This window comes from Rhinopithecus roxellana, chromosome 18 (assembly GCF_007565055.1).
Source record: "Rhinopithecus roxellana isolate Shanxi Qingling chromosome 18, ASM756505v1, whole genome shotgun sequence".
Taxonomy (NCBI): Eukaryota; Metazoa; Chordata; class Mammalia; order Primates; family Cercopithecidae; genus Rhinopithecus; species Rhinopithecus roxellana.
Genome location: NC_044566.1, coordinates 48774738 through 48800624, shown reverse-complemented (window position 1 = coordinate 48800624; position 25887 = coordinate 48774738). Strand labels below are relative to the sequence as shown.

Sequence of the window (25887 nt, the reverse complement as noted above, 5' to 3'; positions counted from 1 at the left end):
GGTGTCTTTCAAAGAGTAAAAGTTTCAAAGTTTGAGGTCTAACATGTGAATATTTTTCACTTATGGTTAGCGAAGTTTGTGTACCAAGAAATCTTTGCTAACCCAACATAATGAAGATATCCTCCTATAGTTTCTTCTGGAAGCTTTAGAGTTTTAACTTTCACATTTAGATCTATGATCCATTTCAGATGAATTTTTGTGTTTGTTGTGAGGTGGAGATACAGGTTCATTGTTTCCTCACCGATATCCAGTTGTTTCAGCACCACTTGTTGATAAGACTTTCCTTTCTTCATTGAATTGCCTTGAAAACTTTGTCAAATTGACAAAATAGGATTAATTTCTGAACTGTATTCTGTTCCATTGGTCTATTTATTCTTTTACCAATACTACAGTTACTTGGTAAGTATAGCTTTTTAATAAATCTTAACATCAGGTAGATTAGGTCCTACAAATTTATTCTTCTTTTATAAGGTTGTTTTGGCTACTAGATCCTTTGCATTTTCATGTAAATTTTAAAATTAGCTTATCAATTCCTGGAAAAAATACTTGGTGGGATTTTTATAGAACAATGTTGAACCTATACATCATTCGAAGGAAAAGTTGACACTAATAATATTGTGTTTTCTAAACTATGAACATAGAATATCATTCCATTTATTTAGTATCTTTAATTTCTCAGCAATTTTTATTGTAGTTTTGCACATTTTTTCACAAAATTCATTAGCAAGTATTTTATGTCATTTAGTGTTAATGAATAAAGTTTTGTTTTATTCATTTTACTTCCTCATTGTTTATTGCTACTACACAGAAACTACATAAACATGTAACTGATTTTTGTATTTTGACCTTTTATCCTATGAGCTTTCTAAATTCACTTACTGGTTCTACTAGTCTTTTCTATTCCTTAAGATTTTCTACATAGACAATTATGCTATCTGTGAATAATGACAGTTTTACTTTTTTCTTTCCGATCTTTATGCCTTGTATTTATTTTTTTCTTATAACATTGATTAGGACTTCCAGAATAATGATGCATAAAGGAGGTGATACCAGACATCTTTGCCTTGTTCCCAATCTTAGGGGAGAAAACATTCAACATTTCACCAGTAAGTATGATATGTTAGCTATAAGGTTGTTTTTTAAAAATAAATTCCCTTTATCAAGTTGACGAAGTTTCCTTCTATTCTTAATTTGCTGAGATGTTACTCTCAGAAAATTTGTTGAGAGTGTTGAATTTTGTCTAATGCTGTTTCTGAAACTATTACATTGGTTATATCTTTTTTACTTCTGTCATTTTGTCACTACAGTAAATTACATCATTTGATTTTTGAAAGTTGAACCAGCCTTGTATTCTTAGGATAATCCCGCTTGGTTGTAATGTACTAGACTTTTACTATATTGCTAAATTTAATTTGCAAGTATTTTGTTAGAGACTTGCATCTATACTCATGAGGGACATTGGTCTGTGATTTCTTTTATAATAGGATTCCTGTTAATTTTTTTTCTTTTTGTATCAGGGTTATGTTCACCTCCTAAAATGAGTTGGGAGGAGTTTTCCCTTCTATTTTCTGAAATAGTCTGTTTAGATTGGGCATTATTTTTTCCTTAAATATATGATTAGAATTCACTAATGAAAATGTGTCCATTGGAGTCTTACTTATAGGAAGAGTTTTTAATTATTCATTCAATTTCATTGATTCCTACCTCACACCATTCATAAAGCTTAATTTGAAATGGATCATAAGGCTAAACATGGATGCAATTTCCTCTTGTGTTATATATAGTATGTTTTTTTTTTCCAAGGAATTTGTCTGTTTATCAAATTGGCATAAAGTTTTTCATAATAGGCCTGCATCACCCTTTTAAGTCTACAGAACCTGGAGTAATGTCCCTACTAATCTCTCTCTTTTCTTGATCAGTATTGCTATGGGTTTCTCAATTTTATTACTCTTTTCAACTTTTGACTTTGTTGATTTTTTTCTCATTTTTCTATTTTCTATTTCATTGATTTCTGTTATTTATCATTTAATTCCTTCTATTTACTTTTTGCTGAATATATTTTTCTAGTCTGTGATGGTAGAAGCTTAGTTGATTTCAAATCTTTTTCTCTTTTCTATTATAGGCATTAAAAACTTAATTTTCCTGTAAACACTGCTTTAGCTTCACCCCATAATTTTCCATATGTTGTGTTTTCATTATCCTTCAATTTCAAATATATTCTAATTTTTCTTGTGATTTCTTCTTTGACTCATGGGTTATTTAGAAGTATAATGCTCAATTTCCAAAAGCTTATGTATTTTCTAGCTATCTCACTGTTATTGATTTCTAATGGAATTCTGCTGTGATAATAGAATTTCAACTTTGAAATATGTAATCTAGTATATTGTGTGTCTTGGTGAATGTTTCACGTACACTTAAAGTGTAATCAGTAGTTGTTATGTGCAGCGCTTTATAAATGTTAATTAAGTTGATGGATAAGTTCTTCCAATCTTCTATATGTTTACTGATATTCTGATTTGTACTATCAATTACTCAAAAAAGTTAAGATCTCTGATATGACTATACATGTCTCTTTTTTTCTTTGGTTCTGTTTGTTTTTGCTCATGTATTTTGAAGCTCTATTATGTAAATATACATGGAGAATTGTTATTCCTTCTTGGTGAATTGACTGACCCTGTTTAACTTGGTTAGTAGTTCTTATCTTGAAATCTACTTGATATTAGCACAGTTACACCAGCTTTTTAAAGACTGGTGTATTCATAGTTTATCTTTTTCCTTTTTTTAACTTTCAAACTAAGTGTGGCTTTATATTAGAAGTGCATCTCTTGTGAAGAGGTTATGCTTGCCACTTGATTTTATTCAGTCTAATAATTTTTCCCCTTTTAATTGGAATGCTTAGTTCATTTACATTTAATGCAACTAATGATATTTTGGCGTTAAAATCTACCATCATAATGTTTGTCATCTATTAATCCCTTTTGTCCTTTTACTTTCTTCATTTTCTGTCTTCTTTTGGGTTAATTGAGTATTTTTTGTTGTTTCATTTTATTTCTTCCTTTGTCCTTCTAGCTATGCCTATACCTTTATGTATTTTTTTAAGTTGCTCTAGGAATTTTAATATATTCTCTTAACTTATCACAATCCGTCTTCAATTAACATATCAGTACATGTAAAACTATAAGAACCTTATAACAAAAGGCTATTCTTGATATCTCTTACTCTACATCTTATAAAACCCCAAATCCATTATTGTTTTGTATTTAAAGTGTCAAATGACTTTTGAATTACTCAAAAAAAAAAAAAGACTCATCTTTTTATCTATATATTTTCCATTTCTAGTCCTTCCCAGTATCATTTCCTTTCAGCTTTAAAAACTTCCTTTAGGCTGGGCATAGTGGCTCATGCCTTAATCCCAGCACTTTGGGAGGCTGAGGTGGGCAGACCACCTGAAGTCAGGAATGCGAGACCAGCCTGGTCAGCATGGCGAAACCTCATCTCTACTAAAATACAAAAAATTAGCAGGGCATGGCAGTGCATGCCTATAGTCCCAGATACTGGGGAGGCTGAGGCAGGAGAATTGCTGGAGCCTGGGAGGCAGAGGCTGCAGTGAGCCGAGATCGTGCCACTGCACTCCAGTCTGGGCAGGGGCTAGACTCCAACTCTAAAAATAAAACAAAACAAAACTTTCTTTAGCATTTTTTATAGTGTAAGTCTATTGGAAACAAAGTCCACCAACTGTTGTTTATCAATACATTTTAAAAATTCACCTTATTTTTTCAGTACTAAGATTTCCATTTGGTTGTTTTATGTGATTAAAGTCCTCTCTCTTTACCCACAATATCAATCATTATACACTTCTTTTAATTATAAAATGAAAAGGATGTTTGTATATCCACTATAAACATCCTGTAGAATGTGTAACATACTTATAGTTTTCTAGTCCTTGTCTAACAACTTCTGAGTCAACTGTTGCTATTTTTATTGGTTGATTCTACTTTTAGCTATGGATAATATTTTTCTTTTTCTTTCTTTCCTTTTTTTTTTTTTTTTTTTTTTTTGAGATGGAGTTTCACTATTGTTGCCCAGGCTGGAGTGCAATGGCACCATCTCAGCTCACTGCAACCTCCGCCTCCCAGGTTCAAGCAATTCTCCAGCCTCAGCCTCCTGAATAGCTGGGATTACAGGCACCCACCACCACGCCCGGCTAATTTTTGTATTTTTAGTAGAGACGGGGTTTCAACACATTGGCCAGGCTGGGCTCAAACTCCTGACCTCCAGTGATCTGCCCACCTTGGACTCCCAAAGTGCTGGGTTTACAGGCATGAGCCACCATGCCCGGCCAATATTTTTCTTTTTCCTCACACTGAGTAATGTTTTATTACTAACCATTGTGCACATGTTGGAAACTCTGAATTTTATTACTTCTCTCTGGAAAGTGTTTTGTTCTGTCAGTTAAATTACTGGTGGATCATCTTGAACTTGTGAGACTTTGTTTTATACTTTAAGTTAGAGTATACCTATTTCAATTTTGTCCTTAGATCTAGGTCTTGCCTTTAGTCCAGCTTTGTTTTAGTTTTTAGTTATAGATGTGGTCTTTACTCCTAAAGTTTGGCAGTTGTGGGAATTGGGCAGCTGCTATAGTGGACAGATGTTGAAATCTCTACTCAGCTTATAAGCATTCTAATTGTTTCCCAGCTGCGCTCCTTGGAATTTTATCCCTCGTGTGTGCAGTTTAAGTTACAGCCAAGTTTTTGAGGGGAGCTAATATGCAAATTTGGGGCTTCCAATAAGGAAAAATTCAACATTTACTCAACCAACCTCATGAAGGAGTAAGAATCCATAAACCAGTATAAAATTATTTCAACTATAAGATATTATTACTATTAGTTGTGTTCATAGTTATTAAGAGAACGTATTATGTAACAGAAAGAGCACAGATTTTATCTCATGACCCAGTAATTCTACTTCTTGGTGCAAAGGTTTTGTTTATTATGTTTGCTACATTACTTTCAATATTGAAAAAACTGGAAACCACTTAAATGTTCACCAGTTGTAGCATGGCTAAATAAAGTATGGCCAAACTGTGGGATATTTTGCAGCAGTTAAAAATAATTAGCAGGCCAATTTGCACCATGGAAAATCTACAAGACAGATTGTTGAATAAGTAAATTAGTTGCAAAATGATACATATACATTTACATAATATTCTTCCACCTACAGGGGTTTGTGTTTGTGTGCACCATTAATAAGAGGTGTGTACCATTAATAAGAGGTGAGAGTAATGAGAGAGAACAACATGCTAGAAGGTGGTATAAAAGGAACTATAGCCTTTCTTCTAACATTTCAATCTTTTTTAAGGAGAATGTATTCCTAGAAACAAAAGCTATATTTAAAAAAGAAGTGGGAAAATAGAGTCCAACAGGTTTGGATTCATATCCGACTTTGTCATTTATCATTAGCTATACAACCTTGTGCAAGTTATTTAAATTTTCTAAAATTTTGTAAGACATGTTATTATGGGGAATTTAAATAGGACAGCCTATAGAAAGTGCTTCAAAAATACCAGGCATTCAATAAATAATAATAGATTTAATAACATTGGACATTTCTTCTTATACTTTCTACAAAAGAGAATAATTAGTTACTATCTTATCTTTGTATCTACCTGAATAATTCTTATTTGGCCTTCAGATCAGCTTTTTTCCCTTTGCTTCTCTGGGTTTTTCTTTTTCCTTTGTTGAGACAGGGTCTTGCTCTGTTGCCTAGGCTGGAGTGTAGTGACACGATCTCAGCTCATTGCAACCTCTTCCTCCCAGTCTCAACCAATCCTCCCACCCCAGCCTCCTGAGTAGCTGGAAATACAGGCACACACCACCATGCCCAGCTAATTTTTGTATTTTTAGTAGAGACAGTGTTTTGCCATGTTGTCCAGGCTGGTCTCAAACTCTTGGGCTCAAGTGATCCACCCACCTGGGCCTCCCAAAGTGCTGGGATTACAGGTATAAGCCACTGTGCCCAGGATCTGGGTTTTTCTCATAGGACTGGCTTTCTAGTTGTGTAATCATTTCTGTTGCTGACCTCAATAAATGAATACATTTGTTAATTATATAGTTGTGTATTACTGCTTTACACAATGTCTGTTATCCCAAAGCATTGCTTGCAACATTCATCATTTGCTAAAAACTTCTCAACTGCTCCAGTATCCTTTGTCTGAAAACTCTTGGATTTGGAAATAACACTTTTTTTTTTTAACCTTTAACTAGAAACCACTGATTGTTGCTTAAATGTGCTATATTTGAAGCTTTGTGTTTGCATGCCTTGTATTTTGCTTCCCCAATTTTTTTTGTCAATGACTCATAGCTCATCTTTTTTCTCCACTCTATCTTTAGTTCCTTTCTTCCAAAATATATGAAGACAGACAATAGATATTGGGGGGGAAGGACATTTTGGGAACAAATATTTGAAAAGGCTTTTTTCATTCAGATATGGCCTAAAAATACTGAAAGCATTTATTTGACAGGAAAACATTGATATTAAAAAACCATTTTTTATTTTTATGAACCAAAAAATGTAAAAGCAAGATTAATATGAGAACTAAAATATGTGAAGCACAATATTTAAAAGAATTAGGACAAAATAATGCTGTACTCCAGGCAAAAGATGATTCTTGAACTCTAACAAGGCCATGGCTAACGATATTCAGAAGGGATAGAAAAAAGACTCCAAAAAAGAAATAATAAAAATCTTTTGGTATTTGAATTCATCTTCTTTAAAAACTGGTTGTTTTGAGAAGACGGTTACTCATATTAATGATCAATTCTCATCATGGAATAAATAAAATTACTGACACAAATGCAACATTTTAAAGACAATGGTCTGACTATATTTGTCCTTCGGTTTCATAATTTGTTGTGGAGAATCTTCAAGTTCTTAAATTTTCATTTTTTTAAACTGAATTGGGGACAACTTTTAAATGAATTAAAAGTAATAGAATTAAAATGAAAAAGTTCAAAAGAATCTTAACAGAGACGTGTCCCTATTATAAAAACTTAAAAAGTTTATTAAATTTCATGACAAGAAGTTTTATGATGGAAACATCAAAAAACAGAAGTCTTAACCTTAGTAACATTTCCTCTAAATCTAACATTAGTGACCACTTACATCATCCTTTACCAATTTATACTACTGCTGGCAAGATGAAGTTGATACACTTCAGTTACCTATTCTTCCTGATAAGTAGAACTAAAAGCCCTGGACATTGTATATAAAACAAACGTCAGAAGCTCCTGAAAGTTGGAGAGAAGAAGGCAAACTGTCTAGGGAACATCAGGACCCAAGTAAGTTCATGGGCTTTCTTTTTTCCTCATATATACCAGAGAGGATTCTAGAGAAGATAGCAATCTGGAAATGCCAAGAAGTACAGACAAAAAGCCCTAAGAAAAATTTGCTCCATCTAGTCAAAAGATAAGGAAAATAGCAGCTTAGTGAGACAGAAAACTTGTAGGCAGTAACTGTTTTACTAAAGTCAAACACCACAGAAAAAACTATGGCCCCTCCAACACTCATGCCAGCAAGAGCTGGGTGGAAAGCCTAAACTTCTACCATTGCAAGGCTGTAATGAAGTGCCTAATCCCCCTGCTGGTGCACTCTCAGGGAAAGCTAACTAAAGAGCCAGGAGTTTTAACTGTGGAGTCAGGAGTTTTAATCCTCTCTAAGCAGCAAGAAACCATACACTGTGGTGTCGCTGGAGCCCATTTGAGGATCCTGGACTTCTCCGCCCATCAAGGAGTAATATTCTTCTCCTCCCTGATGTAATATCAAAGGAGGTCTAGTAGAGAATCAGGACTTTCACCAGTACTCAGTAGTAACCAGGCCATGTCCTCGCAGTGTCACTGGAGGCCATGTTAGGAGTAGTAGCAAGGATTCCTTTTCCCTTCAACCCAGAATGATATCAGCAGAGGCCTACAGAATAGCCTTTCCTCCTTCCATGGGAAACAATGGAGTCAGTGGAGACTGGTAGCAGAATCTAGACCCCAGTGGCCACCTGGGAATAGTTAAGATCCAGAGTCTTAAAGCATAATACCCAACATGTCCACATTTCAATAAAAAATGGCTCATAATACCAAAAAATAAGATCTCAAACTGAGCAAGAAATCACAACCAACATGCACCACACCAACATAACACAAAAGTTAAAATTATCTGATAAACATTTTAAAGCCTCTGTCATACAAATGCTTCAATAAACAATTACAAACATGCCTGGAAAAAATGTAAGAAATAATAGAAAGTCTGAGCAAAGGAATACGAGATATAAGAAAGACTCAAATGGAAATTTAAGAACTAAAAGGTACAATAACCAAAGTGAAGAGTTCAGTGGAATTCAAGAGTGGATGGGAGAACAGAAAAACTAATCAGTGAACTGAAAAATAGAAAGCTAAAGTCACTCAATCTAAACAAAAGGGAGAAAATAGATTCAAAATAGAAATAAACAGAACCTCAGGGGCTTATGAGACTATAACAAAAGATGTCATATCTTTTGTTATGGAAGGAGAGGAGAAAGAAGGCACAGATTCAAGTAACTGATGGCTGAAAAATCCTAAATTTGGCAAAAGATATAAAACTACAGAATTGAGAAGCTGAGAGAACTCTAAAAAGGATAAATGCAAAGAAATCCATGCAAAAACATGTCATAGTAAAACTTCTGAAAACAGAAAAATGTTTTTTCCCCAATCCTGCTCATTCTGCAGACAGAAAATCTTGAAGACACCAATAAAGAAATACCTTACATATATAGGAAAACCAATTTGAATTACAGCAGATTTCGCACCAGAAATGACAGAGGCCAGAAGGAAGTGACATAACATTTTTCAACTGTGGAAAGAACTGTCAACCCAGAATTCTGTATCCAGCAAAAATAGCCTTTAGGAATGAAGGAGAAATCAAGACATTCTTCCATGAAAAAAATAAAAGAATGTGTCACCAGCAGAGCTACCTTAAAAGAATGATTTTAGAAGTTGTATATAAAAAAGGAAATGACAGAAGAAGAAATCATAGAATGTCAGGAAGAAAGAACATAATCAAGCAAAAATGTGAGTAAATACAATAGAGAGATAGAGAGGTCATAGCTAAAAAGTACAAGATTATTTGTGAGGTGATGAAAATTTCTAAATTTAACTTTGGTGAAGGTCGCACATATCTGATTATATAAGAAGTCTCTGAATTATATGCTTTAAATGGTAAATTGGACACAGATCTGTGCCTGCTAGCACCCTGCTCCTGAGCCAACACCACCACCAGTGAGACCAAACACACAGCCATCAGCAGGGGCCCCCATCTCCCCACAGCTACACTGTCTCTGCCACTGTAGTGAATGCCCGCAGGGAGGCAAGCACCCCAGGACTCATGAGCACTCTGCTGCAGCTGATGAGTTGCACCCCACTGCACTGCTACTACTGCTGCTGCTGGCATGCACAAACAAGAATGGATCCTGCTGTCACTGCACTACTGACCACTTTGGCTGACATAACCCATACGAGTATAGTGATCAGTAGTCTGGGAGCACCTTGGCACCCCCAGCACAGTGGATTCCTAACCTCGAGGGGCCAGAGAACAAAATTCGGGCCTGATACAAGTCCCCCAGAGTTAGAGCACACAGTCCAGGAGTTGGAAGCAGAGCACTGGCCCTTAAAATCTTCCAGAAATGAAGCTAGTCAGATGAATCCACCTAATATAACAATCAAACCCTCAAGATCATCAAATAGGATAAAAGAAAAAAAAACCATCCAAAGGTCAGCAGCTCAAAGATTGAAGGAGCATAAGCCCATAAAGATGAGGAAGAACCAGCACAAAAACCCTGATAACCCCAAAAGCCAAAGTGCCTTCTTTCTTCCAAATGACCACAACACCTCCCCAGCAATGATTCTGAACTGGGCTGAAATGGCTTAAATGACAGAAATAGAATTCAGAGTATGGGAAGGAAGGTCATTAAGCTACAGAAGTATGTTAAAACCTAGTCCAAGGAAGTCAAGAATCATGATAAAACAATGCAGGAGCTGACAGACAAAATAGCCAGTATAGAAAAGAACCTAAGTGACCTGATAGAGCTGAAAAACACACTACAAGAATTTCATAATGCTATCACAAATATTAATAGCAGAATAGACCAAGCAGAAGAAGGAATCTCTGAGATTGAAGACTGGCTTTCTAAAATAAGACAGTCAGACAAGAATAAAGAAAAAAATAATGAAAAGGAATGAACAAAACCTCTGAGAAATGTTTAATTATGTAAAGAGACCAAGTCTATGACTCATTAGAGTCCTTGAAAGAGATGGGGAGAATGGAACCAATTTGGAAAAAATATTTCAGGATATAATTTATGAGAACTTCCCCAACCTACCTAGAGAGGCCAACATTCAAATTCAGGAAGTGCAGAGAACCTCAGTAAGACGCTTCACAAGAAGATCATCCCCAAGACATATAATTTTCAGATTCTCCAAGGTTGAAATGAAAGGAAAAAATGTTAAAGACAGCTAGTGAGAAAGGTCAGATCACCTACAAAGGGATAACCGTCAGACTAACAGTGGACCTCTCAGCAGAAACCTTACAAGCAGAAGAGACTGGGGACCAATATTCAAAACTTTTACAGAAAAGAAATTCCAACCCAGAATTTCATATCCAGTCAAACTAAGCTTTATAAGCAAAGGAGAAATAAGATCCTTTTCAGATAAGCAAATGCTGAGGGAGTTCGTTACCACAAGACCTCCCTTACAAGAGCTCCTGAGGAAAGCACTAAGTATGGAAATGAAACACCAGAGTCAGCCACCACAAAAACACACTGAAGTACACAGACTAGTTACACTATAAGGCAACCACATAAACAAGTCTGCAAAATAACCAGTTACCATCATGATGACAAGATCAAATCTACACATATCAATACTAACCTTGAATGTAAATGGGCTAAATGCCCCAGTTAAAAGGGACAGAGTGGCAAGCTGGATAAAGAACTAAGATCCATTGGTATGGTGTCTTCAAGAGACCCATCTCACATGCAGTGACACACACAGACTCAAAATAAAGGGATAGAGGAAAATCCACTAAGCGAATGGAAAAACAGGAAAAAAAATCAGGTGTTGCAATCCTAGTTTCACACAAAACAGACTTTAAAACAGCAAAGATTTAAAAAGACAAAGAAAGGCATTACATAATGGTAAAGGATTCAATTTAACAATAAGACCTAACTATCTTAAATATATATGCACCCAACACTGGAGCACCCAGATTCATAAAGTAAGTTCTTAGAGACCTTCAAAGAGACTTAGACTCCCACACAATAATGGTGGGAGATTCTAACACCGCACTGAAAATATTAGACAGATCATCAAGAGAGAAAATAAATAAAGATATTCAGGACCTGAACTCAACATAGGATCAAAAGAATCTGACAGACATCTACAGAACTCTCCATTCCAAAACAGCAGAATATACATTATTCTCATTGCCACATGGCACATATTCTAAAATCAATCACATAATCAGAAATAAAACACTCCACAGCAAACGTGAAATAACTGAATTCATAACAATCTCTTGGACCACAGCACAATCAAATTAGAAATGAAGACTAAGAAATTCACCCAAAACCATACAATTACATGGAAATTGAAAACTGAATAACCTGCTTCTGAACGATTTTTGAGTAAATTATGAAATTAAGGCAGAAATCAAGAAGTTATTTGAAACTAATGAGAACAAAGATACTAGAATCTCTGGGACACAGCTAAGGGCAGTATTAAGAGGGAAATTTATAGCACTAAATGCCCACATCAAAAAGTTAGAAAGATCTCAATTTAACAACCTAACATCATGACTAAAAGAACTAGAGAACCAAAAGAAAACCAAGCCCAAAGCTAGTAGAAGATAATAACCAAAATCAGAGCTGAAGGAGACTGAGACCAAAAAAACCCTTCAAAAAGATCAGTGAATCTAAGACCTGGTTTTTTGAAAAAATTAATAAAACGGATAAACTGTTAGCTAGACTAATAAAGAAGAAAATAGAGAAGATCAAAATAAACCTAATCAGAAATGAGAAGGTGGATATTACCACTGACCCCACAGAAAGACAAATAACCATCAGATAATATTGTGAACAACCCTACACACATAAACTAGGAAATCTAGAAGAAATGGATAAATTCCTAGACACATACACCCTCCCAAGACTGAACCAGGAAGAAACCGAATCCCTGAATAGACCAATAACAAGCTCTGGAATTAATTCAGTAATAAATAGCCTACTAACTGAAAAAAGCCCAGTACCAGATAGGTTCACAGCTGAATTCTACCAGATGTACAAAGAAGAGCTGGTACCATTCCTGCCAAAACCATTCCCAAAAATTGAGGAGGAGGGACTCCTCCCTAACTCATTCTATGAGGCCAAACTCATCCTGATACCAAAACCTGAAAGAGACATAACAAAAAGGAAACTTCAGGCCAATAACCTTGATGAACATCAATGCAAAAATTCTCAACAAAATACTGTCAAACTGAATCCAGAAGCACATCAAAAAGCTTGTCCATCACCATCAAGTAGGTGTTATACCTGGGATGCAAGTTTGGTTTAACATATGCAAATCAATAAATACGATTCATCATATAAACAGAACTGAAGACAAACACAACATGAATTATCTCAATAGATGCAGAAAAGGCTGTCAATACAATTTAACAACCATTCATGTTAAAAACTCTCAATAAACTAAGTATTGAAGGAACATACCTGAAAATAGTAAGAGCCATCTATGACAAATCCACAGCCAACATCATACTCCATGGGCAAAACCCAGAGGCATTCTTCTTGAAAACCAGCAAAAGACAAGGATCCCCTCTCTCACTACTCTTACTTGACATAGTATTGGAAGTCCTGGGCAGAGCAATCAGGCAAGAGAAAGAAATAAAACATATACAAACAAGAAGAGAGGAAGTCAAACTAGCCCTGTTTGCAGACGACATGATGCTATATCTAGAAAACCCAACAGTCCTGGCCCAAAAGCTTCTTAAGCTGATAAACAACTTCAGCAAAGTCTCAGGATACAAAATCAATATGCAAAAATCACTAGCACTCCTATATAACACCAATCAAGCTGAGAGCCAAATCCCATTCACAATTGCCCCCGCCCCCCACAACACACACCCCTAGGAATACAGCTAACGAGGGAGGTAAAAGATCTTTACAAGTAGAACTATAAAATACTGCTCAAATAAATCAGAGATGACAAACAAATGGAAAAACATTCCATGCTCATGGATAGGAAGAATCAGTATCATTAAAATGGCCATACTATCCAAAGCAATGTATAGATTTGACACTATTCCTATTAAACTACCAATGACATTCTTCACATGGCTAGAAAAACCTATTTTTAAATTCCTATGGAACCAAAAGGGAGTCCAAATAGCCAAGGCAATTCTAAGCCAAAAGAACAAAGCTGGAGGCATCATGCTACCTGACTTCAAACTATAATACAGGACTACAGTAACCAAAACAGCATGGTACTAGTACAAAAACAGACACATAGACCAATGGAACAGAATAGATAACCCAGAAATAAGACCATGCATCTACTACTATCTGATCTTTGACAAAGCTGACAAAAACAAGCACTGAGGAAGACTCCCTATTCAACAAATGGTGCTGAGATTACTGGTTAGCCATGTGCAGAAGATTGAAGCTGTACCCCTCCCTTACACCATACACAAAAATTAATTCAAGATGGGTTAAAGACTTAAATATGAAACCCAAACTATAAAAAATCCTAGAAGACAACCTAGGCAATACCATTCTGAACATAGGAGTGGGCAAATATTTCATGATGAAGATGCCAAAAGCAATTGCAACAAAAGCAAAAGTTGACAAATGGGATCTAATTAAACTAAAGAGATTCTGCATACCAAAATAAACTATCAACAGAGTAAACAGAAAACCTACACAATGAGAGAAAATTTTTGCAAACTATGCATCTGACAAAGGTCTAATATCCAGCATTTATAAGCTTAAACAAATTTACAAGAAAATATCAAACAACCCCATTAAAAAGTGGACAAAGGAAATAAACAGATGCTTTTCAAAAGAAGACATACATGTGGACAACAATCATATAAAAAAATGTTCAGCATCATGAATCATTAGGGAAATGTAAATCAAAACTACAATGAGATACCATCATCACTATTATCAAAAAGTTAAAACAAACAAACAAACAAAAAAAACCCATGCTAACAAGGTTGCAGAGAAAAAGAACACTAATACACTGTTGGTGGGAGTATAAATTAGTTCAACTATTGTGGAAGACAGTGTGGCAATTCCTCAGACTTAAAAACAGAATACCATTCGACCCAGCAATCCCATTACTGATTATATACCCAAAGGAATATAAATCATTCTATCATAAAGACACATACATGTGTAAGTGCATTGCAGCAATATTCACAATAGCAAAGACATGGAATCAACCTAAATGCCCATCAATGGTAGTCTGGATAAAGAAAATGTGGTACATATACACCATGAAATACTATGCAGCCATAAAAAGGAATGAGATTATGTCCTTTGCAGGAACATGAATGGAGCTGGAGGCCACTATCCTAAGTGAATTAATACAAGAATAGAAAACCAAATACTGGATGTTCTCATTTATAAGTGGGAGCTAAATGATGAGAACACATGGACACATAGAGGGAAACAACACACACTGGAGCCTATCAGAAATAATACACACAGGAGGGTGAGAGGAGGGAAAGGATCAGGAAAAATAACTAATGGGTACTAGGCTTAATACCTGGGTATTGAAATAATCTGTACAACAAACTATGACAGAACTTTACCTGTATAACAAACCTGCACATGTACCTCTGAACTTAAAAGTTAAATTAAGGTCAGGCGCGGTGGCTCACGCCTGTAATCCCAGCACTTTGGGAGGCCGAGGCGGCTGGATCACGAGGTCAGGAGATCGAGACCATCCTGGCTAACATGGTGAAACCTCATCTCTACTAAAAATACAAAAAATTAGCGGGGCGTGGTGGTAGGTGCCTGTAGTCCCAGCTACTCGGGAGGCTGAGGCAGGGGAATGGCATGAACCCGGGAGGTGGAGCTTGCAGTGAGCGGAGATCACTGCCACTGCACTCCAGCCAGGGTGATAGAGTGAGACTCCGTCTCAAAAAAAAAGTTAAATAATGAAAAAAAAAACCTCTGAATAATTTGTTTTCATTTTTAAAACTTTGTTACAGGATATCTGACAAAAATTGGTGAACTGTATGGTATGTGAATTTTAGTGAAGCTGTTTATAAAAATCAGAATAGTGGCTATTTGATAAAAAGGGTAGAAGAGAACTTTCTGGACATGCTGGGAAAGTTCTATATCTTGATCTAGGTAATACCAACATAAATATATGTACATATTAGTCCAAATAAATCAAGCTATCCATTTATAATTTGTGTACTTACTCTTATGACAATTATACCTCAATAAAATATGTTACTGTAAAAACATTACAAGGTAATTTCACATTTCTTTCCAAAGTGCTTTTAGTAATTCACACTCACAAGAATACTGTATTAAAATTCCCATGCTCAACATCTTACCAACTGTAATACTGATAATCAGATGGGCTAAACATGGAACTTCGCTGTGGTTTTAATTATCAGTCTCTTATTGTTAATGAGGATGGTCATATTTTTCTTTATTTCTGATATTCATGTTTCAGAAAAATGGTCTTTTTATACCATTTGCCCAGTGTTTCACTGATGTGACATTTTCTTATCTCTTTCTTATCACATACATGTGTTATAATAATCTAGAATGGAGTCTTGTTCTTTCTCTTGTTATGGTGTATTCCCATAATCTGAAAACTTATGGCATAGTCAAAACTAAAGATATTTAACCACAGAATATATGGAGTGTTTTTCTCTTTTAAAATAAATGCTTTTCTGACACAAATTGTTAAGTTTTCCTCCTATGTTGTACTCAATACTCAGAAGTGTGTATGTGTGTGTGTGTGTGTGTGTGTGCATGCTCATGTGTGTATTATCAGGTAGAAATCCAGTTTTATTTCAACATTTTTCTTTATTTTTCCATAGAGGTAATCTATTTTGTTTTTACCATTCATGCATGCATAAGTTCTGGATTCTTTTTTTATTAATAATTTTTTTCTGGCCGGGCGTGGTGGCTCACACCTGTAAAATCAGTACTTTAGGAGACTGAGGCAGGTGGATCACCTGTTCAGGAGTTTGGGACCAGCCTGGTCAACATGGTGAAACCCCATCTCTACTAAAAATACAAAAATTAGCCAGGCGTGGTGGTACGTGCCTGTAATCCCAGTTACCTGGGAGGCTAAGACAGGAGAATCGCTGGAACCTGGGAGGCCAAGGCTGCAGTTAGCTGAGATCACACCACCGTACTCCAGTCTGGGCAACAGAGCAAGATCCCTTCTCAAAAATAAAGAAAAAATAATAATAATAAGATTTTTTTCTACTTTTATACCACTAATACACTGTCTTGCTATTTGTTGCTTTATAATGAACCTTAATGTCTACAAGGGCAAAAAAAAATCATTATTTTTTTAGATTCCTAGTAAACTATAAGGTAAAATCATGATATTTTTTAATAGCGAATATGTAAAGATGAGGGTTTTTATCTTTAATTTCCTCAGACGCTTTGTATTGTGCCACATTAGTCAAAAGCAAGTTGAATCATGCATATTTTTATTTTCTAAATTAATGTATTCAGGTGAAAATTATTTGCCCTTAATAGCATATTATTTTACATTTCTGTTCACCATTCATCTAAACAATAATGACCATAGAAGTCCACAGGCGGCACCACAACACATTAAGAATTTAATTTACTCTGACTTTCAATTTTGCATATTTTCAGTTTGTTTTTTTAACTTGACTCTTGATAACTGCGAATATGAAGTCAGAGAGGTTTGGAAAAGACAATGCTTTCCATTGTGTTTTATTCTATTTTGAGGAGTCTTTGATGTCTAAGAATGGGCATCCTCTTTGACTACATAGCTGCTTTCTAGCCATTAATTGGGTATCATGTTCTTAGTGGAATGAGAATAACCTGGAAGAACCCTCGCCCAGATTTAAATAGGAGTGAATGCTTGCATTGTTTGAACACATTCACATATTTGAACATCTTTGAATGAGGGGGTTATCTCTAGTTATCTATTGATGATTATAGTTCTTGTTCTTCAGCTGTTTTGAGTATTGAGAGTAAACTATGGAAATATGAATATAGTGTAAGTTTAAAAAATGGTCCCATAAAACATTGAAATCTAGATAATTAAGACTTACCTCTATTTCTTTTCTTAATTTTTCATGTGTCTTTTTTTCTTCCTCAAGAAAACAAGTTTTTTCAATGATGGATTCTTTTACAGTTAAAATTTTATCCTTTAACTTTGTAATGTCTTCCTGTATGTTGACAACATTTGAAATATAGAAGTCAAAAAAGGATGATCAATATAAATCCAATATTTCAGTGTTTCTCTAATTTAAGAAAACTAGCCAAATCAAAATTTAGTTTTGATAAATAGCATTAGAATATTACTTCTATAGGTATACAAAAATAAAGAACTGTTACTTAAAGAAAATGTAAAGAAACCTTACATTTGAAACAGAACTAAAAACCAAATGAAATAAGACAAAAAGGAAAGTGGTACTTATGGTGGCAATTGCCCAACAACAGTGTAAAAGACACTTTTTAATTCTCTAGCAAGAAATGATCAATATTTTAAGTTTGTGTCTTCTATCATCTTTAAATAACAGAGAAACAGTAAGATGCTTAAGGTTCAATTATTCATTTAGATTGTTTGCATAACAGTGTTAAGTGTACTAAATTGATTTGAATTGGTCTGGATCCATTGGCATAGAAGCTAAGGCTTCAACATTTTTATGAATTACATTTTCTACAACAAATAGATTAATTGTTTACTGTGATTTTATTTGACCATATATTTTTATAAATCCAGGGGATTTGTGGATGTTTCCTTTATGCATTTGAGCATCTAAGGTAGTTGTTATATAACACATGTACTTATTCCAAGTTTTTTTCAATTGTGACAATAGTTCCTGAATGTAATAGAACAGCTATGGGCATTTTATTAACTTCACAATAAATTTATCATTTAATGTATGTAGTTGCAAAAAAGGAGTAATAGAAAAAATAGTTTTACTAAGTAATTTTCCACACCTGTACTTGTGTTATTCGGTTCCCTCCTGGATTTTGAAGATCTTGCGTAAGTTCTTCTTTCATTGTCTTTAATTTTTTAACAAAATCTCGTTTTTCATAGAGTTCGGTCATAAATGACCATTTGCTTTCTAATTCCCCCAAACTATTTTTATGTGCTTTTATTTTTGCATAATATGCATTATATTTTATCATGTGTTCCTCAAAATCTTCTTGGGCTGTTTCTATGTCAAATTTAAGCTTTACATTTTCTGAATGTAAGGATTCGATTTGAGTTTCCAGGCTATCACAATGAAGTTTGGTATTCTGTATGGCAGCATCTTGTTGATAAATTTGTCTTTCTGTTCCTTTAGTTTCTGCAGAGATAGCTGCTATTTGTTTTTCAAGCTCATGAAGTTCATTCTGTAATATATTTTAACATTATCATTATTAATTCAAAATTTTAAACATGACAGGAAAATCAATGTTTTAATCCATATGAATATAGGAAAAATCACTCATAAAAATATATTTATCAGATATTAAAAAATTGATTAATAAAAGGAAACAATAGACACTATTTTATAATTTCAGAAGGAATCTCAGTTACATATTTTTTAATGTTCATCTAATTCTAAATATTAAAATCTCATGTTTTATCTTGACTTTTATATATGTAAGATACTTTATAATAATCTTACTAATTTATTTACAGGCATCAGAAGTACACACTCAGGAAAGACAATACGATAAAAAATGATAAAGCCCTGAGTTAACAATCAAAAGATCTAGGTTTAACACCCTTATTGCTATTTACTAGTTTGTATGATCATGCATAACAAACTTTGTTACCCCATTCAAACTACAGTTTCTCCATTTGTAAAATGAGTATAAAGATATTTACTTGGCCTTCCTGGGGCATTTTGCATTCCTAACTGCTGCCTTCTTTTTAAAGCCTAGTTTTCACACCACCAGTCTTCTCCGGTTCTCCTTGGAAATTTCTGAGAATTCCTTCTCAATCTCAACAGTTCCTTCAAATATAGGTCTTCATCATAATTTTCTCTTCTCACTCTCTATATATGCTCCTTGGGTAATTTCATCCAAATTTACATATTCAGCTACATATCTGCTGATGATTCACAGAATATAAGTGGCTGCTGAGTTCTACACCCAGCTGCCACTGGCCACCTCAAATTCACCATATCCAAAAATTGAATGAATCCTTTCTACAACTACAGCCAATTACTCCTTGTATCAATTATCTGTTGCCAGAACCACAAAACCTCAGTAGCATACAACAATACATAAGTATATACTGCTGACATGACTAGCAGCAGCTGAGGTTGGCTAGGTAGTTCATAAGCCTGGGAGAAGCAAGGGTTGGCTAGGTGGTTCTGCTGATCTTGGTTGAATCTGTCCAAGTGTCTGGGGATTGGCTGATTGTAAGATGATTTAAATTGGCTTTAACTGGGCTGACAGGGGTGTCTAGGCTTTGCTTTATATGTATCTTCTCCTCCAGTGGGCCAACCCAGGCATATAATGATAATAGTAGATGCGGAAGAGTGAAATTCAGTTATGGAAGAGTTTTTTAAAGCTTTTGTTTGAGCCACATCTGATAACACCCCAGCTAGTCACATAACCAAATCCAGAGTCAGGGGTGGAAGTGTGTCCATCCCTTATGGGAAAGCATTATAATACATGGCAAAGGGTACAGATAGACTAAGGGATGAAAAATTGGGACCAAAAATGCAAATTATCACACTCCTATGTTCCCCAACTTAGTTAATGGTAAGGTGAGAACTTCTGATTTTATAGCCAGTTGGTCAGAAGTATGGGTAGCCTGGGACTTGTGACTGGCACATGAAGCAGGGGCAGTCTTATGGGACTGAGCTCTTTATCTTCTGGGAGCTGATGCTAATTCCAGATAGATACAGTAGTCCCTCCTTATCTAGGGGGAATATGTTCCAAGACCTCCGTGGATGCCTGAAACCATGGACAGTACTGAACTCTATATATACTATGTTTTTTTTCCTATACATACATACCTATGATAAAGCTTAACATATAAATTAGGCACAATAAGAGAATAATAACAACAGAATAATTATAATGATATACTATAACTTATGTGAATGTGGTCTCTCCTATCTTATTGTACTGTACTCAAATGGCAGCAGCTTCTTTATTGGCAGACTTGGTCTCTCCTTAATTTTTATATTTTTCAGTCCAAACCTATTTCTGAATCTGTGTGATCATCCTTTACTTGGTGTCACTTATTTCAGAAAATCCCTTGCTGAGGTCTTTATATAGACTTAGTGCCTTCTGGAGCAACATGTGGCTGTTATTTGGAACATGTTTTCTGTTCATGTCTTCCACCCAGAAACTTAATGTCTTTTTCATCTTAACTAAGCACTATTACATACTGTGTCCATAACTTCTGCAGTTTGAGGTGCAACAGCAAAATTAACAGGAATTTCTTTTTTTTTTTTTTTTTTTTTTTTTTTTTTTTTTTTTTTTTTTTTTTTTTTTTTTTTTTTTTTTGAGACGGAGTCTAGCTCTGTCGCCCAGGCTGGAGTGCAGTGGCGCGATCTCGGCTCACTGCAAGCTCCGCCTCCCGGGTTTACGCCATTCTCCTGCCTCAGCCTCCCGAGTAGCTGGGACTACAGGCGCCCGCCTCGTCGCCCGGCTAGTTTTTTGTATTTTTTAGTAGAGACGGGGTTTCACCGTGTAAACCAGGATGGTCTCGATCTCCTGACCTCGTGATCCACCCGCAGGAATTTCTTTTTCTCTTTTTTTTGGAGATGGAATCTCTGAGTCTTGTTCTGTTGCCCAGGCTGGAGTGCAGTGGTGTGATCTCGGCTCACTGCAACCTCTGCCTCCCAGGTTCAAGTGATTGGCCAGCCTCAGCCTTCCAAGTAGCTAGGGTTACAGGCGTGCACCACAATGCCTGGCTGTTTTGTATTTTTAGTAGAGACAGGGTTTCACCATATTGACCAGGCTGGTCTCGAACTCCCAACCTCAAGTTATCTATCTGCCTTGGCCTCCCAAAGTGCTGGGATTACAGGAGTGAGCCACCACACCCAGCCAGGAATTTACTTTTCCTTCTTTACAACTTCACAGATGGATGATTTGTCCTTACCATAGATCTTAGCAACTTAGTGTATGATATTTTTCTTTCCTTTAAGTTGAGAACTTTCACTTTCTCACTTAAAGTAAGTACTTTACAGCTTCTCTTTGGCATATCTGAATTACCAGCATCACTACGCTGATACTTTGGGGCCATTAAGTAAAATAAGGTTTAGTTAAACATAAGCACTGTGATACTGCCACAATCAATCTGATAACTGAGACGACTACTAAGTGACTAAAGAATGGGTAGCTCATATGGCATAGATGTGCTGGACACAAGGATGACTCACGTCCCAGGCAGGATGGAGCAGGACAGTGCGAGATTTCATTGTGCTACTCAGAATGACTTGCAATTTTAAATTTACAAATTGTTTATTTCTGTAATCTCCCATTTAATACTTTTAGAATGCAGCTCACTGTGGGTAACTGAAACTGCAAAAGCAAAACTGCAAATAAGGGAAAACTGTTGTAGTGTCAGAACAGAATCCAATCATTGGACACCCAGTTGGCATCCAGAGAATCAGAAAATTGGTTGTTAGTGTTAGAAAATGTCCCAGGTAGTGTTAAGATTTCCAACACTTTTCTTCTTCAAAATTGTTTTGGATATTCTAAGTCCTTTGCATTTCCATATGACTTTTAGAATTAGCCTATGTATTTCTCTCCCAAAAGCCTGCTGAAATTTTGACTGGGACTGCGTTTCATGTACAAATAAAATTGAGAGAACTAACATATTAGCAATACTGAGTCTTCTGTTTCATAAAAATGACATACCTCTATATTTAAACCTTCTTTAATTTTTCTCACCAATGTTTTACAGTGTTCAGCATACTGGTCTTTAAATCTTTTGTTAAATTTGCCCCTAAGTATTGAATAGTTTTGATGGCATTGTAAGTAGTATTGCTTTTGAAGTTTTAATTTCTGATTTTCTCTTGCCAATGTGTAGAAATACAATATATTTTTGTGTATTTTTTGTGCCCTGCAATCTTTCTAACCTCACTTATTAGTTCTAATAGCTTTTTATAGCTTCCTTGGGATTTTATTTAAATAAAAAATAATGTCATCTGTGAATAAAAACAGATTTAGTTCTTTCTTTCTAATCTGAATGAATTTTTTTTCTTTTACTCGCATAGCTGTACTGGCTTGAACTACCAGTACCATCTTGAATAGAAGTAAGAGGAGACATCTTTGTCTTGTTCCTGATCTTAGGAGAAAAACATTCATTATTTCGCCATTAAGTATGTGGTTGGTTAGAGAATTTATGTAGCTGTTCTTCCTTAGATTAAGGAAGTTCCCTTTTATTTCCAATTAGCTGAGAGTTTTTATCATGAATGGATATTGGATTATAATAAGTGCTTTTTATGTATCTAGAATTCTTTCTAAAATATAAATTTAATTATTTGCTTCTTGCTTAAAATCTGTCAAATGCTTCTCATCAACTTTAGAATAAAGTTGAAGTTTCTTACCATGGTATATATCTTCCACAATTTTTCAAAACGTACTGTAATTTACTTTACCATCAAACTATTTATGGTTCTAGGAATGTACCAATGCTATTTCAGGCCTCTGCAAATATCCTCTGTGAATATCCTCAGGTCCTTTTTATTTTGAATATCATCTTCCTTACTCCCTAACCTTTAAACCTGTCCTAGACACCTAATCATTCAGATGAACTCCAGCTGCCATTTAAAACTCAACTGAAACATCATTTATTTTGGGATCACTCTCTAGTGTTAAATCTGTGTTGTGTTCATGCCTCTATCATTGACACTACTACTCTACATGTAATTATTTGTTTACTTCTTTCTCTTCCCAATACATGGTAAGTAACATAAGAGAGAAGACAGTGTTCAGCAAAATGCTTAACACAAATTAGGCTCTCAATATAAATGGAATAAAGTCTATGAAACTCTTTGAAGACTGAAAAGTTTTACAAAAAAATTTCTTTACAAAACTATGACATTAGTTTTTCAATTACATTCTACTGTATAGATATATTCTTTTCTAGAAGTGACTAACATAATACAAATATTTATAAGAAATCCACATCACCATGATAATACAATTATTGTCATCATGTATCTGCTGATGCACTTAAAGCCAATGATACTTAAAGCCAATGTCAAATAGGGCCCTATCAGTACCATGTCCACCTGGTCCCCACCAAACACATTAACTCATTTAATCCTCATGAAAAGCTTATGGGCACGTCGTATTGTTATCTCTATTTTACAACTAAGGAAACAGGAGCACAAGAAATTCAATCACAGAACAAGAAGTAGTAAATCTGGCCATTTGAACTAGGCAGTTCAGCTCCTGAGCCTATTCTTCTCATTTCTATGATATATTTAATAACAATCGTTACAGAGCACAAGATACTATTTTCATTTTCATTTCTTTAGTCATATTCACATAGTATAGTTATATCTAATTATGTTGCATGTGAAGACCAAGTATGGCTCCCATATTCCCTGTAGTAGGATTATAAATATACTTAAAAAGGAAAGGAACATAGAGGGAGGCTACTTGAAATGTTCACTGACAACAAACAACTCACAATACATAGCTTTACGAACACTGGCTTAAAACTTAACATTCCTTCAATTCAGCATTTTAGGAGAAACTATCAAATAAGGGAATGTAAAATAATTCTATCTAACATGTTAGGTTTTATATGCTTATCCTACAGTTGCAATGACACTGTTGAATCTTTATATGTTGGGAGTGTAAAATTTTCCATAAAACTGGAATACTCTCCCTAAGTAAACTTTACTTAGGGAGAACAGAATAATTGACAGAGAATAACTTTAAAAGTGACTCCCAATAATAAGTATTTTTAATAACCTCCTAGTCATTTACTTTTAAAGAAAGTAAAGACATTTAAAAGACTATATAAAGAAGTTACCTTCAAACTGAACAGAACTTTTTTGTTTTTTTCTATCTCTGATGCTTGTGATTGTTGTTGCTTTGCAACTTTCTCTACAGCATCAGCTAACGAACTTGTGTCTTGGTTATCTACAATTAGACAAAAGAATAAAGTATATAATAAAAATTAAAATACAGTTATTTTAAGAAAGTTATGCTTCTGTACTCAAAATCATTAAATATTTGATGTTTTTCCTCCTAAACTAAATTTAGAATTAGGATATATTCCTTTATGGAACAGTATAAATATTTTGATTGTCCTAATTTTTTTATCCAGACCACTTGCACGTATACTATAATTATAGTGCTACCATAACAGCTCTATAGCAATTAGAGTTGATGCATTTTCATTATAATTCTGTATTTTCAGGTTAGTACGCCTTTTTTAAACACTGTATGTTTGTCCCGGCTAAATGTAACTGCATCCATCTATTCTAATTTGCTATCAATTTTAACACAATTATCCTACCAGACTACTTTTTTTGTTGTTGCTGATCTTTTAAGTATTCATTTCTGAAGACTGTTTCATCACCTTTTTTAGGAAATCCTTGACTCTTCCTTTCTTTGTTGTCTGACATTTTCTGTGTCTGTAATCTCCTCTTTTCCCCTTTTTGATTTACCTTCTTTACTCCTACTCAATAATCTATATTGATAATCTTTCACTTTTGTTTTTTCCTGTTGTATATTGGTGACCCTGAAAGGTAAATTAATTGTCAAACATGTCACAGGGATGTCAATGACATTTCATCATTAGTGCCAAGAATTAGAATACAATGGTTAAGTGATTTTGGAATGAAAGTAGAACTGTATTTGAATTTTGCTTCTTCTGATTTTCCACTGTTGTGACCTTGAGTAAGTTTCTTAACTTCTTTGATCCTCAGTACCTCATCTTTAAAACTTCATAAGGCTGTTCTAATAATTAAAGTAATATATGTAGTAGGCTTAGAACAGTACCCGATATACACTGCATAATTATTTTGGGTTAGTATTAATAGTATGTAACTCCAGTACTATGAGAAAATAGATTCTGAGACTATAATCAGAATCTGTGAGAAATGATATCAATAATGATTAACAATTACTGCTATGGGTGTGGAATCCAGGGAATATAGGACTCCTGTCCAGTGATATTCTGGACACAGTAAGCCGTAAGCAAATTTTGATCTACTCTTTATTTAGGAGTAACGATAGGAGGAATAAGTATTTTTCTTCTTAAATCACTAAATACCTTTCTAAAGATCAATTAACTACAAAGCATCCATGTACTAGTTACACGTGTTTAAAAAAATTTAAAGGATTGAAACCTGATATATATGCAACAAAAAAGACAGGCAAAGTTAAATCGTTTCCTGTGTAGAGATCAAATCTATCTAGAAATATACAACCAAGCTAAAGAAATCGTGAGGGCTTACCTAGCAGATTATCATAACCATTCCTTGAAATTTATAATTCTTTCCTGTTCCTTCATGTCACTTCCTTCAAATCTCACTTGAAACCTACTCCTTCATGAAGTCTTCCCTGAAGCTGAGCCATTTACTCCGTTCACATTGCATACTTTTTGCTCAACACACAGAACTGTCCCAGATTAGTGCTAATGAATCCAAACC

At 34.9% G+C, this 25887-nt stretch overlaps 1 protein-coding gene across 7 annotated transcripts in view; it reads right to left on the bottom strand.

Annotated features, from left to right (window-relative positions):
* Nucleotides 1-25887, bottom strand: part of CCDC122 (coiled-coil domain containing 122) — a 41089-nt gene that overhangs the window by 5552 nt on the left and 9650 nt on the right. For 3 of the 7 annotated variants that reach the window (XM_030922124.1, XM_030922122.1, XM_030922119.1), the window contains exons 3-5: nt 24813-24974; nt 18254-18652; nt 17359-17475 (exon numbers count right to left, since the gene is read on the bottom strand). In XM_030922124.1, coding sequence (XP_030777984.1) covers nt 17359-17475; nt 18254-18445 — 309 coding nt within the window. In that variant the 5' untranslated portion in view covers nt 18446-18652; nt 24813-24974. Of the gene's footprint in view, nt 1-17358; nt 17476-18253; nt 18653-24260; nt 24371-24812; nt 24975-25887 lie in introns of all 7 variants that reach the window. The other 4 variants (XM_030922125.1, XM_030922120.1, XM_030922121.1 and 1 more) reach the window with 2 other exon arrangements.